This window comes from Uranotaenia lowii, chromosome 3, assembly GCF_029784155.1.
Source record: "Uranotaenia lowii strain MFRU-FL chromosome 3, ASM2978415v1, whole genome shotgun sequence".
NCBI classification, from domain to species: domain Eukaryota; kingdom Metazoa; phylum Arthropoda; class Insecta; order Diptera; family Culicidae; genus Uranotaenia; species Uranotaenia lowii.
The window spans coordinates 325,152,952-325,167,272 of record NC_073693.1 but is presented as its reverse complement, the minus strand read 5'-3'; the positions used below and the strand labels follow the sequence as shown (position 1 = coordinate 325,167,272).

At 33.1% G+C, this 14,321-nt stretch overlaps 1 protein-coding gene across 3 annotated transcripts; it reads right to left on the bottom strand.

Moving 5' to 3' along the window:
- Positions 1-4,462: 4,462 nt before the first annotated feature.
- On the bottom strand, positions 4,463-5,688 carry LOC129755402 (uncharacterized). 3 transcript variants are annotated; one of them, XM_055751859.1, is made up of 3 exons: positions 5,533-5,688; positions 5,107-5,430; positions 4,463-4,594 (listed from the first exon to the last, which is right to left on the bottom strand). In XM_055751859.1, coding segments are annotated over exons 1-3 (471 nt in total). In that variant the 5' UTR covers positions 5,679-5,688; the 3' UTR covers positions 4,463-4,593. The 3 variants fall into 3 exon arrangements, with proteins under 3 accessions (XP_055607834.1, XP_055607835.1, XP_055607833.1); XM_055751860.1 differs by lacking the exon at positions 4,463-4,594 and having other exon boundaries at positions 5,006-5,434; XM_055751858.1 differs by lacking the exon at positions 4,463-4,594 and having other exon boundaries at positions 5,006-5,430.
- Positions 5,689-14,321: the final 8,633 nt, after the last annotated feature.

Here is a 14,321-nt window from a genome sequence, read left to right as displayed (position 1 = left end):
TCAACCAAACCCACCCATCGATGCTTTCGCCCTGATGCAAAAAGGGTTTGGCAACCCGATGTCGTCTGACGACTTCCCAGATTTGTTTTAAATCGACCCTCCCCCGGTTTTTGTTTTCAGATAGCTCCTAGCCTAGGGTTATTCGGGTACTTCATTACGATTGATCCTCCCTGAACTGAGGGCCCAACTGACTGAGAAGATCCTCGTCTCCTCAAGTTAGATGGCAGCAGCAAAATGTAAATTGTTTCGTGCCCGTCGTAGTTTTCTTTCCAAGGACTGCCGCAACGGAAGGCGGGGGAAATTTGCACCCTAATGGTTTCGCTAATTTTGCCAATCCACAATGATTGAGAAGACCCGGGCGTGGATGATCACTGGCCCCAGGGAAAATAAATGAATGTAATTGAAGCAATTGGTACGACTTGTTGTTGATGTTGTTGCAACGAATCAACCTCGACTCGATGGAGAAGTGCAAACAACAACGTTGCGATTGTTTTGCCTTCCAGCAAGGACCGCCTTGAAGATGCAGTGAAAAGCTTCCATCCCGATTGGGGAGGAATCAGTTGGCCTTTTGGACCTTGGATCATTGGAACTCAGGTGCATCCATTATTCGATTTGGACTTGGCAGCTTTATTCACGGCAGCTGGAACAGATTTCAAAATATATGAAGCAGACGAAATTTGTAAACTTTTATCGATTTGAATTTCGATTGCCAAGCGATTTTTAGGTAGAAATAAGTGTCATTTCTTATAAGCAACAACATAGAGTTATGAACTGGTTGCAGCTAACGCGTCCAGGCAATGCTCAATACCGCGAACCATTCCGAAAATTCAACGAATTAAATATTGTCAATTTCAAGACAATATGGTAAAAAAATGCTACATTCAGTAAAAAGAGTTGTGACATTCTGCAAAATGGAAAAGGGCCATTTCAAAAAAGCAACAATAAGAGGTAAATGAGAAAAAAAAATTGTGAACAATTTTTTTTCAGTTGAAGGTGAGCTAATTTTAATATTAAAATGAGAAATGGGGATTTTTTTTTATTATCTGACAATTTGCGCCGGGGGTCTTCAGATTTTCTCCAAAATTTCAAATTTTGTTCGTTTCAGCACCCTAAAAAAACATGTATTTTTGCAGATTTCTAAGACTTTTATTTTTCGAGTTAGATAACGTTTAAGTTTTTTTGAAAAAAAAATTACCCTTCTTTCAAATGCCCATAACTTTATCAATTTTCAACGTAGAATAAAAAATAGCACATCAAAACGCATTAAAATTTTACCAGCTATCCAAATAAAATATTAACAAAAAACTGTATATTGAATCTCGGTATAAAATAAAGTAAATATGTTAAAAACAACGCTCAAAAGTACCGTCTGCACCACCAAAATTTTTGAAACATATTTCATATTGTAGTCTTTTTAATTTCACAACTTTCATCTGAAGACACCAAAGTGGGCCATAAATTCCTTCAAGAGTTATGAAAGAAACAGTGACAATAAATCTCGTTTTTAACGTCAAAAACTACCAATTTTCGAACAACTGTACTCACATATAGGGACTTCTTCTCCTATCGTACGCAAGTGCACCGAGAGCTAAAAATCTGCAAAAAATACCATTTATAGTCGAATTAGTTTTACAACTTTCACCTGAAGACACCAAAATGAACCAATCACTCCTTCAAGAGTTATGGAAGAAATAAGGACCATAATGTATTCTTGTGCCCGGGGTATAACGTCAGGGTATAACGATTCTCGCACAATCACGCGCTTATACGCAGATCACCATTTACACAAACGTTCATTCTTAAGCGTACCCTAGAAACGATTATATTCATTGATTGTTCTATGATCTATTTTATTTTTCAAAAGAGAAGATAAATAAATTATCAATAAAATAATATCTACGTGCTTTGTTTACAACTCTGCACCCACACAGGGTACCTCGATTTTAGCAATGGTCGCATCACTAATGTACGTTCAATCAATACGATTGGAATTCCTGAAATAATTGAATAGAAATTAGCTGAATGAGATTATACATTTCTTATTTGAAGAAGTCATCTGACAGGTATTTATAACAAAAAAAGATATTGACTACATTCGGATCCTTAAGCGAGAGCTTCGTCGTGCTATGTGACTATGTCGTGCAGAGTATTCTACGGCGGTTATGTTCCATTCATATTTGGGAACGAATTCATGCAATTTTATGATTCCAGGTATAGCTGATAAATACTTAAATCCAGTGTTCGCAAACAGTTTTCGCTGCAAGCGAAAACTGTCACTTCTTATGGTCTCAGTGGAGGAATGTGCACTAGATTCAGGGGAAAGGTTTATTTTTTTGTCATTTTTTCCGTTTTTATCACTTCTTTTCGCAACATTAACAGCAGAAATAAAATGCAATATGCAGGGTGGTCACTCAATTTCAATTTTTCATTTTCCGCATTTTTCGTGATTTTCTCCCGCATGGTCACAGGATATTCCCGATTCTAAAAAATGAAAAAAAATTAGTCTAAGAAACTCTATTTAACTATATTTTTAATGGTACCGGTTTGAGTTATTTATGAAGGCACTCCCGAGCAGACTTTTATGGCAAAATTATACTTAATTTTGCTATCATGCCTTGAAAGTAAATTGAGGTATCATTTTGCCCGAATAAAGGTGGTACAATGCCAAAATTTGGGTCTCACTTTTCATATGCGGATACCTCGATTATACCAAGTGTAGGTTTCACTGAAACCTCAATGATGCCTTGTTTAGCCAACGTTTCTAAACGAGTTTTGAGGGCAAAATGATGCCACTTTGAGGTATAATTTATTGCCAAAATTTGGCATCGTTGTGGTTTCAAAAATGTTATGAAAAGGATGCCTAAAAGAGGTATTAACAAACTTCTGTTGAAAGCAAAATTTGTCATCACTGTGCTATTTTCCAGTCGGAAACGATACCAAAATTTTGACACCTTTTTTTTCGACAAAATGAAACTAAATTTGACATTCAGGGCATGATAGCAAAATTAAGCCTTATATGTTTCCTCAAAGTGTGCTCGGGGGGATATGATAAAAATTGCCTTTAATTTCGCTGCAAATTAAAAAGTGAATGAATTCATGTATATTTGTCATGAACCTTGCAAGCTATAGCTTTAGCAGTTACTTTTTTTTTCAACTATTTCTACAGTTTTCCATATTCCAGACGTTAAATTTTACTTACAGAATGCTGAAGACCGATGCAATTTCCTCTGTCGATTGTCGAGCAATCCTAACAGTTGATGTCCTAAGAAAAAGGTTTCTAAACTGGGCTGCATCTTGACGAAGATCCTCTAGGGTACATAATCGCTGATTCTATATAAATTTCTGAAACTATTCTCATTAACTTCAATATTCACAATAGAAAAATAACAGCTACAAAAAGAAAACAATTAGATATATCGAAAATATAATAATATTTGCAACACACTTTTCACCCTGACTAATCCAAACATAATGTCAGTTAGTTTGATCAAAATCTTCGAATTTCGAGTGTTATAAATTGTTTGTATGCTTTGAGACAATGTGCTTAGGGAAAAATTTCATCCCATTCAAAAATGCCGATCAACGTTGAACGGGAATCAGAGCGAGTCACAGTCACAGTGACGATATCGATACCGAATTAAATTTTTATCACGAAGAAAAAAAAACCATCCAGATTTATTGAAAAGGCGAATGACATAAATGTTGTCAAATTAATAACTCTAAAAGAAAGTTACTTCCATTGAAATTATATAATAATTTGTTTTTTCAATCTACCATAATAAATAAATAATTGAAAAAAAAAAACGAAAACGAATCCGTGTAATTCTTGGAAGTAATTCGAAAATTTAAAATACGACAGGTTGAAAGTGTATGATATTTCTTTGAATCCATTAAACATGCGTACATAAACGGGTTAGCTCATCGTTACTAAACCAAGGTATTTCTAGGTGTCACTGTTACCTGCAGGTTACATGCAGTGACCTAACGAGCCCAGGGTGTGTATAGCTTCGGGTGTGTTCTTATGCCAATACACGGAATCGTCCATCTTGTGACAGGCAATCGTAATCGTAGGCATGGTAGGCAAACAATTCGCTGTCAAAAAGCGCTCCGTCCCCACCCCCCTCCGATGAGAAACTTTTGGTACCCCTTGCCTACTTTTCCTCAATATGCAACCACCCGTAGCTGTAGGCACGCTGAGCGAGCCTATAATTACCTTGGTTTAGTAACGACGATAGGTCACCCGTTTATATGTACGCGTCTTGAAGGCATTTGAAGAAATATCGTACACTTTCAAATCGTCGTATTCTCGATTTTTGAATAATTTCCAATTACTTACTGTGGTAGATTTAAAAATTTGGATTATTTATTTTCTTGAAACAAGCCTTAAGGTTTTTTATTAAATATTTTTCTACATAAATGCCAATCGCCCTTTTTATAAATCTCATTGATTTTTTGTTTGCGTGATCAAAATTAAATTATTGAAACCATTGGAACTGTTGGGCGAGCCATTTTTCTATTAAACGAAGTTCCAGAGTTTCAGCGATTATATCCAGGCAGTCACGGTCTCGGAAATGTAGTAAGAAGCTGAAGGTATCTGAAAAGGGGTAAGAAGAAGCTTGGATAATATAGGACCTACGATGATACTCTGTTTTGAGACCGCCTGTTGTTAACTTCCGCGGAAAAGTTCGATAGCGAAATCTTCATTGGCTTTCCAATCAGGAATTCGTAAATGGATAGTGTAATTTTATATTATTTTTCCTACCGAGAAGAAGAACTATCAGATAACTTGAAGGCTATCGAGCATTAGTCGAGAAGTTCATGTAAATTTTAAACTGGCAAAAAACTTTACTAAAAGTTTAACTGTTTAAATTGATAGAAATTTTAACCAGAAGGAAAAGTGAATCAAACAGTATTAGTATTATGTAAAACAACAAAATAAAAAATTTGTGCTTTTTCGGACTTAATAATATGGACCGTGCTTTTCTTTGACTGTTATGGCAGAGGAAGGACTTGAGATGGCAATAAATTATTATTGTAAATAACCTAATCTGTAAAAGGTCATGATACCAGTAGGCGAATAATAATAAAAACAGAGATGAACCTTACCAGTCTTGAACGTCTTCTCCAATATTTCCCTTACTTCCGGATGTATCGTTCATCTTCCTGCTTGCACTAATCAAGTCATCAAGGGACCACATTGGGCATTGGACGAACCAGATAACCCGAGCTGGCTGACTGCCTGCTATACAAGGCGGAGAGAATCTTCGGAGATGTCTTGCTTCAATACGACAAACTTGTACGAGCGGAAAGCCGTGTAGAATTGTTGCCGGGTGAATCCGATCTGATGGGATGATTCCCTTCTTCCAAGTGGTCGATTTGCTCTGCATCTTCGTCGTTCTGTTCCAGTTGGGACAAGTTTTCGATAATGATCTGTCTGGAAGATAAACATTTCTTAGATATTCACAATGAGCATCGAAGAAGAGGCCAGCCCGGAAGCTGGTGGCGACGAACTCAAACCGCTGAATTACTCACCGTTGAAGAGAACCTTGGCTGGCAGCAGGTGAAGACGTTGGTTCCGGTTCGCCAGCAATGGAAATCTTTTTTCGGATCTGCGTCGGGCAATCGGCATACGATCGATAAGAAGGTTTGAAAAAAACGAATACGACCGCGGAATACATTTCTGGAGCGCTCGTGAGGAAAACACAAGTGTATTTGTTTACTTTGTTACACGATTATAACTTTGAACTCAAAATTTTGATAATACGAAGTGCTGTTCGCAGTTCGATTTGAGTTTCGCGGTCGCAGTCTCGATTTAGTTTAAACTTTCTTTAATGTTATTGTGCGAAGAGCACAAAATTGGACTTTGTGTTGCGATGTATGTGCGATTTGTCTGATTAGTCTGATATGTGTTTTCATTTCTACACGCTATCACTGCTTCGTACAAATAACTGCAAATCGAATACATTGCTCGAAAATCAACTTCCAACGCAAAAGACAAAATTTATTACATATTCGAAACACATTTCCGCATCTTTGCGTTTTCATTATTCACAGTATTAACTTCAACTACATGTTTTTTTTCAATTACAGCTTTTATTTAATTCAACCTTCTCAATCACGCGTATAATTTTCGATTTATATTTCAGTGTGATTTCCAATAAATTGTTAATAAACCGTGAGATTTTTTTTTATTTATAACAGGTAAACATTTGTTAATTGCGCAATTTTTTGGTTTCACTTTTCATTTAACGGAAACTAACTTTCTTTTGAAAAAGTTATCAAAGGAATGAAAATAAATATTTTGGTGAAATAAATCAAAAAATATACTTTTAAATTAACATAAATCAATTTAATAACATAAATTTGAGGGCCTCGGAGCGCATAAGTAATTAGTGCATGAAAGCTGGATTCGAGAAAATATGCCTTAAAGTTTACGTGTTGCGCATTTTTCCATAAATTTTTAGAAAATTTCCAGTTTTTTATCTAACGAAAAAGTCTGAATCTAAACACTTTACCAAACATTGTTTTAAAAAGAAATATTTACTTAAAATTGATCATTTTTGCACTCATACCCCTTTGGCGGCCTCATTAAAAATACGAATTGTTTATTTTAAGTTTATTTTCTTAAGTGAATTTTTGAGATGACCATTTTTGTCAACTCTGTAAGTTAATACGAACGTTTTGTCTGTGAGTTGGTCATATAAATTGATTTTTAGTCGCATTAAAGTCTGCTCGGGAGAAGCCTTTCTTATCGATTTGATGATACCTTAACGATGCCTAGTTTTGCTATGACAGAGAAATCAACAAATAGGAATTCAAGAACTTTGTTATGTTCGTTGTTTGTTTATAGTTTGATTGATTTTTACGTTTTCAAAATAATGATACCTTAATGATGCCTATATTGGCAATCACTGAAAAATCAACACTCAACGTTACGAAAAATTTGCTGTTTGTGTTCAGTTAGATTAAATTTTGAAAACCTAAATAAATCTGATTTTTCATCACAGAAAATGGAATACCAAATCATGGTATTATTTTGATCTCTTTTTTTTCTGTTCTATCATATAAATGAATCCTTAATGATGCCTTGCTTTGCTATCTTGGAAAAACAAAACCAAATATTGCCATCATTTTATTCTCAATGCCTTATTGAGGTATTCATTTGGCATTAAATTTCAATATATTGATGCCTCAATGCAACCTAATAGTGCCATCGGGAAAAATTCGATACTAAATTATGCTATCATTTTGGCATTGATGGCTTATTTTGGTTACTGTTTGCTATCGATTCAGGCATCAAAGTCTGCTCGGGCTGATTGTATTTTACTCCTTCTGTGAGTTTTGCGAAAAGAAATACTCGAAGATTGAATAAATTACCCAAAAAACAGCACGATTGAACGAACATTAGCGATGTGACCATTGCTAAAATCGAGGTACACTGCGTGGGTGCAGAGTTATAAACAAAGCACGTAGATATTATTTTATTGATAATTTATTTATCTTCTCTTTTGAAAAATAAAATAGATCATAGAACAATCAATGAATATAATCGTTTCTAGGGTACGCTTAAGAATGAACGTTTGTGTAAATGGTGTTCTGCGTATAAGCGCGTGATTGTGCAAGAATCGTTATACCCTGACGTTATACCCCGGGCACAAGAATACATTATGGTCCATATTTCTTCCATAACTCTTGAAGGAAAGATTGGTTCATTTTGGTGTCCTCAAGTGAAAGTTGTAAAACTAATTCGATTATAAAATGGTATTTTTTGCAGATTTTTAGCTCTCGGTGCACTTGCGTACGATAGGAGAAGAAGTCCCTATATGTGAGTACAGTTGTTCGAAAATTGGTAGTTTTTGACGTTAAAAACGAGATTTATTGTCACTGATTCTTTCATAACTCTTGAAGGAATTTATGGCCCACTTTGGTGTCTTCAGTTGAAAGTTGTGAAATTAAAAGGACTGCAATATGAAATATGTTTCAAAAATTTTGGTGGTGCAGACGGTACTTTTGGACGATGTTTTTAACATATTTACTTTATTTTATACCGAGAATCAATATATAATTTTTTGTTAATATTTTATTTGGATAGCTGGTAAAATTTTAATGCGTTTTGATGTGCTATTTTTTATTCTACGTTGAAAATTGATAAAGTTATGGGCATTTGAAAAAAGGGTAATTTTTTTTTCAAAAAAACTTAAACGTTATCTAACTCGAAAAATAAAAGTCTTAGAAATCTGCAAAAATACATGTTTTTTTAGGGTGCTGAAACGAACAAAATTTGAAATTTTGGAGAAAATCTGAAGACCCCCGGCGCAAACCCGTCAGATAATAAAAAAAAATCCCCAAATGTCTCATGCAAAACTTTCAGATGGAGACATTTTTCGAAATTGTCAAAATTGCAAAACTGTCAAAATTGTCAAAATTGTCAAAATTGTCAAAATTGTCAAAATTGTCAAAATTGTCAAAATTGTCAAAATTGTCAAAATTGTCAAAATTGTCAAAATTGTCAAAATTGTCAAAATTGTCTACAATGTCAACATTGTCAAAATTGTCAAAATTGTCAAAATTGTCAAAATTGTCAAAATTGTCAAAATTGTCAAAATTGTCAAAATTGTCAAAATTGTCAAAATTGTCAAAATTGTCAAAATTGTCAAAATTGTCAAAATTGTCAAAATTGTCAAAATTGTCAAAATTGTTAAAATTTTCGAAATTGACAAATTTGCCAAAATTGTCAAAATTGTCGAAAATGTCAGAAATGTCAAAAATGTCATAAATTTCAAAAAATTCAAAATTGTCAAAAATGTCAAAAATGTCAAAAATGTCAAAAATGTCAAAAATGTCACAAATGTCAAAAATGTCAAAAATGTCAAAAATGTCAAAAATGTCAAAAATGTCAAAAATGTCAAAAATGTCAAAAATGTCAAAATGTCAAAAATGTCAAAAATGTCAAAAATGTCAAAAATGTCAAAAATGTCAAAAATGTCAAAAATGTCAAAAATGTCAAAAATGTCAAAAATGTCAAAAATGTCAAAAATGTCAAAAATGTCAAAAATGTCAAAAATGTCAAAAATGTCAAAAATGTCAAAAATGTCAAAAATGTCAAAAATGTCAAAAATGTCAAAAATGTCAAAAATGTCAAAAATGTCAAAAATGTCAAAAATGTCAAAAATGTCAAAAATGTCAAAAATGTCAAAAATGTCAAAAATGTCAAAAATGTCAAAAATGTCAAAAATGTCAAAAATGTCAAAAATGTCAAAAATGTCAAAAATGTCAAAAATGTCAAAAATGTCAAAAATGTCGAAAATGTCAAAATTGTCAAAAATGACAAAAATGTCAAAAATGTCAAAAATATCAAAAATGTCAAAAATGTCAAAAATATCAAAAATGTCAAACATGTCAAAAATGTCAAAAATTCCAAAAATGTCAAAAATTTCAAAAATGTCAAAAATGTCAAAAATGTCAAAAATGTTGGAAATGTCAAAAATGTCAAAAATGTCAAAAATGTCAAAAATGTCAAAATGTCAAAAATGTCAAAATTGTCAAAAATGTCAAAAATGTCAAAAATGTTCAAAATGTTCAAAATGTCAAAAATGTCAAAAATGTCAAAAATGTCAAAAATGTCAAAAATGTCAAAAATGTCAAAAATGTCAAAAATGTCAAAAATGTCAAAAATGTCAAAAATGACAAAAATGTCCAAAATGTCAAAAATGTCAAAAATGTCAAAACTGTCAAAAATGTCAAAAATGTCAAAAATGTCAAAAATGTCAAAAATGTCAAAAATGTCAAAAATGTCAAAAATGTCAAAAATGTTCAAAATGTTCAAAATGTCAAAAATGTCAAAAATGTCAAAAATGTCAAAAATGTCAAAAATGTCAAAAATGTCAAAATGTCAAAAATGTCAAAATGTCAAAAATGTCAAAAATGTCAAAATTGTCAAAAATGTTAAAAATGTCAAAAATGTTGAAAATGTCAAAAATGTCAAAAATGTCAAAAATGTCAAAAATGTCAAAAATGTCAAAAATGTCAAAAATGTCAAAAATGTCAAAAATGTCAAAAATGTCAAAAATGTCAAAAATGTCAAAAATGTCAAAAATGTCAAAAATGTCAAAAATGTCAAAAATGTCAAAAAAGTCAAAAATGTCAGAAATGTCAAAAATGTCAAAAATGTCAAAAATGTCAAAAATGTCAAAAATGTCAAAAATGTCAAAAATGTCAAAAATGTCAAAAATGTCAAAAATGTCAAAAATGTCAAAAATGTCAAAAATGTCAAAAATGTCAAAAATGTCAAAAATGTCAAAATTGTCAAAAATGTCAAAAATGTCAAAAATGTCAAAAATGTCAAAAATGTCAAAAATGTCAAAATTGTCAAAAATGTCAAAAATGTCAAAAATGTCAAAAATGTCAAAAATGTCAAAAATGTCAAAAATGTCAAAAATGTCAAAAATGTCAAAAATGTCAAAAATGTCAAAAATGTCAAAAATGTCAAAAATGTCAAAAATGTCAAAAATGTCAAAAATGTCAAAAATGTCAAAAATGTCAAAAATGTCAAAAATGTCAAAAATGTCAAAAATATCAAATATGTCAAAAATATCAAAAATGTCAAAAATGTCAAAAATGTCAAAAATGTCACAAATGTCAAAAATGTCAAAAATGTCAAAAATGTCAAAAATGTCAAAAATGTTAAAAATGTCAAAAATGTCAAAAATGACAAAAATGTCAAAAATGTCAAAAATGTCAAAAATGTCAAAAATGTCAAAAATGTCAAAAATTTCAAAAATGTCAAAAATGTCAAAAATGTCAAAAATGTCATAAATGTCAAAACTGTCAAAAATGGCAAAAATGTCAAAAGTGTAAAAAATGTCAAAAATGTCAAAAATGTCAAAAATGTCAAAAATGTCAAAATTGTCAAATATGTCAACTCTGCCAATATTTCTAAAATGTCAAAAATATCAAAAATGTCAAAATTGTCAAAATTGTCAAAATTGTCAAAATTGTTAAAATTGTCAAAATTGTCAAAAATGACAGAAATATCAAAAATGCCAAAAATGACAAAAATGTCATAAATGTTGGAAATGTCAAAAATGTCAAATAGGTCAAAAATGTCAAATACACTGAGGATTTTTTACGCGGGATTTCGTACCGCGTAAAAAAATCCGCGTAAAAAAAACGGCGTGAAAAAACCGCGTTAATTCGAAAAACCGCGTTAATTGGGAAATCCGCTTAAAAAAACCTCGTTAATTCGAAAATCCGCGTATAAAAAACCTCGTGAATTCGAAAATCCCCGTAAAAAATCCATTTTAATAAAAAAAATCGCGCAAAGAAAAGTACGTTACTAAAAAAATGCGTATGAACCATGATTATTTGAAAATTTGCGTATATTTGAAAATTTGCGTACAATGATCGTTTATTTTTAAGATAAAAAACTGAATCATTAAGATAAATAGTGAGGCTTTTTTGACATTGAGGAATTCAGATCGTCTCAAATCTCAGGTCTCATGTCTCATGTCTGATATCTCAGGTCTCATGTCTCATGTCCCAGGTCTCAGTTCTCAGGTCGCAGGTCTCAGGTCTCAGGTCTCAGGTCTCAAGTCTCATGTCTCATGTTTCGTGTCTCAGTTCTCAGGTCTCATATTCCAGGTCTCAAATTTCAGGTCTCAAGTCTCATGTATCACGTTCTTATTCTCAGAGCTAAGATTGTCCCAACTACAAAAAGATTCTACCGTGTTAGTTCGAAAATCCGCGTAAAAAAGTCACTTAAAAAAAATGTGCAAAAAAAAAACCGCGTATAAAAAAACCTCAGTGTATGTCAAAATTTCAAAAATGTCAAAAATGTCAAAAATGTAAAAAATGTCGAAAATGTCTAAAATGTCGAAAATGTCTAAAAATGTCAAAAATGTAAAAAATGTCAAAAAATTCAAAATTGTCAAAAATGTAAAAAATTGTCAGAAATGTAAAAAAAACGTCAAAAATATTAAAAAACCAAAAGTAATCGTTATTTTCAAGTTAAATAGGAAAGGGTTGATCACTCTGTTTGCTCAATTGAATCAACAAATGCTCACTGAAACGATCGGGGCTGCTAAATTACTCCCCTGGGGCTCCGCATTAGCAATTCAATGTTCGCTCATGATTGGTCATTTTGAAGCGATCAGCTTGCCAATCAACAAGGTACCTACCTGAAAACAAATAAAATTATGTTTCTGGAGATTTTGCTAGTTTGGATTCCATTACTGAATCAACGATGGTACTTAATTTTATTGATCTTGTCAATTTCGGAAGATTGTTGCTCATTAGGAAGTTGAGCTCCAGGAAATAAAAACTATTAATTGTCAACTATTGTTTGAATAAACTTTTTCAAGAGATTGATCCTTAGAATTGCTAAAAGAATTCAAATGTCTTTAATGGTTTTAACGATTTACATTCCATTTAATATATAGCCATACATAAATCCGTTACGAAATCAAATTTCCCCCCTCGGCTTATGTGACGTAACATTCCTCATCAATAGTAGATCGGTAATTTTTCATTGGCTGACATTTCACCTGGAGCAGAGAAAATTAGTTTTGCAACGCGGCCAACAACCGTAAGTCTTCGGCTGACGGTTAAATCCATAAAACACGCCACCCAGTAGGGGGCTGCCAGTTGTGGTTCAAGTAACTAGTTACTTTTGCTGTTTGAAGACACTTCTTGTGAGGGAGCCTCTAAATGTTAACGCGAAAAACGACAACCGTCCATGATGGACGTGACCGATGATGATGGCGGAACTCGTGCCGACTTGTTCTGGTACACAAATCGTTGATGAGGTTTCCACTTGTTACAAAATCCCCATTTTCAGCTCGACCCAGATGGCAAAGAGATCCCGACACAATCCGGCAAGTTTGGCCGGGCGCCTCATCTTTCACTACATTTCTAATTTAACGCGCCCTTTCTCGTACAAATCCTGTTGAAAAAACAGCTTGCAATGTGTGAAATTCGAAATTAAAAACGTGATTCGTCCGGTCTCCCGCGAATTTCCGGGGTGTTACCTCGTTTTTTTTTTGCGCGCGATCTGCAAGTCCCCCCAAATGCATCGCGGGGAACTTTGCACCCCAACGATGGGCAGAAACCCCGAACTCCAACCAAGATTGATGATTCGACCTCCGGCTTTGAAGTGTATAGATATATATATTTTTATTGTTATTATTATTATTTTTATTTTGTAATCATAGCCCTGGCTATGTTTTTCTATGCAGAGACGGACTTTGAGCCTGACCGCAAACAAGCTCAACCTGGCCCGATTGAGGTGTCGTGTCAGTTTGGGAAGTAATTTGCGGATCGTGAAATTATCGTCATCAACTTCGGGGAGGTCTCAGGCGTTACTCAAACATTTTCCGGTCGATACCGGGCTAATAGGACGATAAATTTTGTTTGTCATCCTTTTTCTCTTGTTTGGAAAAAAAATGTCGCATCGTTCAAGCAGTTAAACTGGTTGAAAAGATGAAGCTGTAATAATAGCAATGCATTCTGAGGAATAACAATCGCGAACTCGGGTATGACCCAGCTGCTTATTTTTAAACATAACATATTTTAGATTGAAAATAGAAAAAAAAAGTATTATAACATAACAACAATTTATTTTATCATAATTAAAATATTCATTTACACTATGACAATGCAAAGATTTCTATGACTGATTTGAACATACTTCATCCGTCTAAATCAAAACGTACGGTTTCACGGGGTTCGCATTGAGGTAGGGATAAATTAACCCTAGAATTATCCAGTATCAAACAATGTAGGTATAACTAGGTATGGTGTCGATTCGTAGTCTCCAGATCAATGTATAGAGATTCCGCTCAAAACTGTATTCACACACTTGTGGGTCCTAACCACTAGAAGAACAACCTTCAAATCTTCTTCATTTGATTCTCATTGCTGCTTAGTAATGTTCAATCACTAGAAGTTTTTTTTTTCTAACGTCCCGGTGAGAAAGTTAAGTAATTTTCTAAAGCTTGCCCAAAACAAATTTGCGCCTTTTGCTCTTTGAGGGACTTTATGATTTTGAACTCATAAAATTTAGAAAAAAAATACATTGTAAACAAAACACTTTCACGATCTCTATGCAAATTTTCCGCCTTTTGCTCTTTGAGGGACTTTATGATTTTGATTTCAAAAAAAAAAAAAAAAAACTCAAATACATTGTAAACAAAACACTTTCACGATCTCTATGCAAATTTTCCAGGAAAATCCTAAAAGGGAGATTTCCCTAAACGTTTGCAAAGTGTTGCAATTTGATGTGGGACAACCTTAAGCTGACCTGGGAAACTTCGTTTTACCCTGAA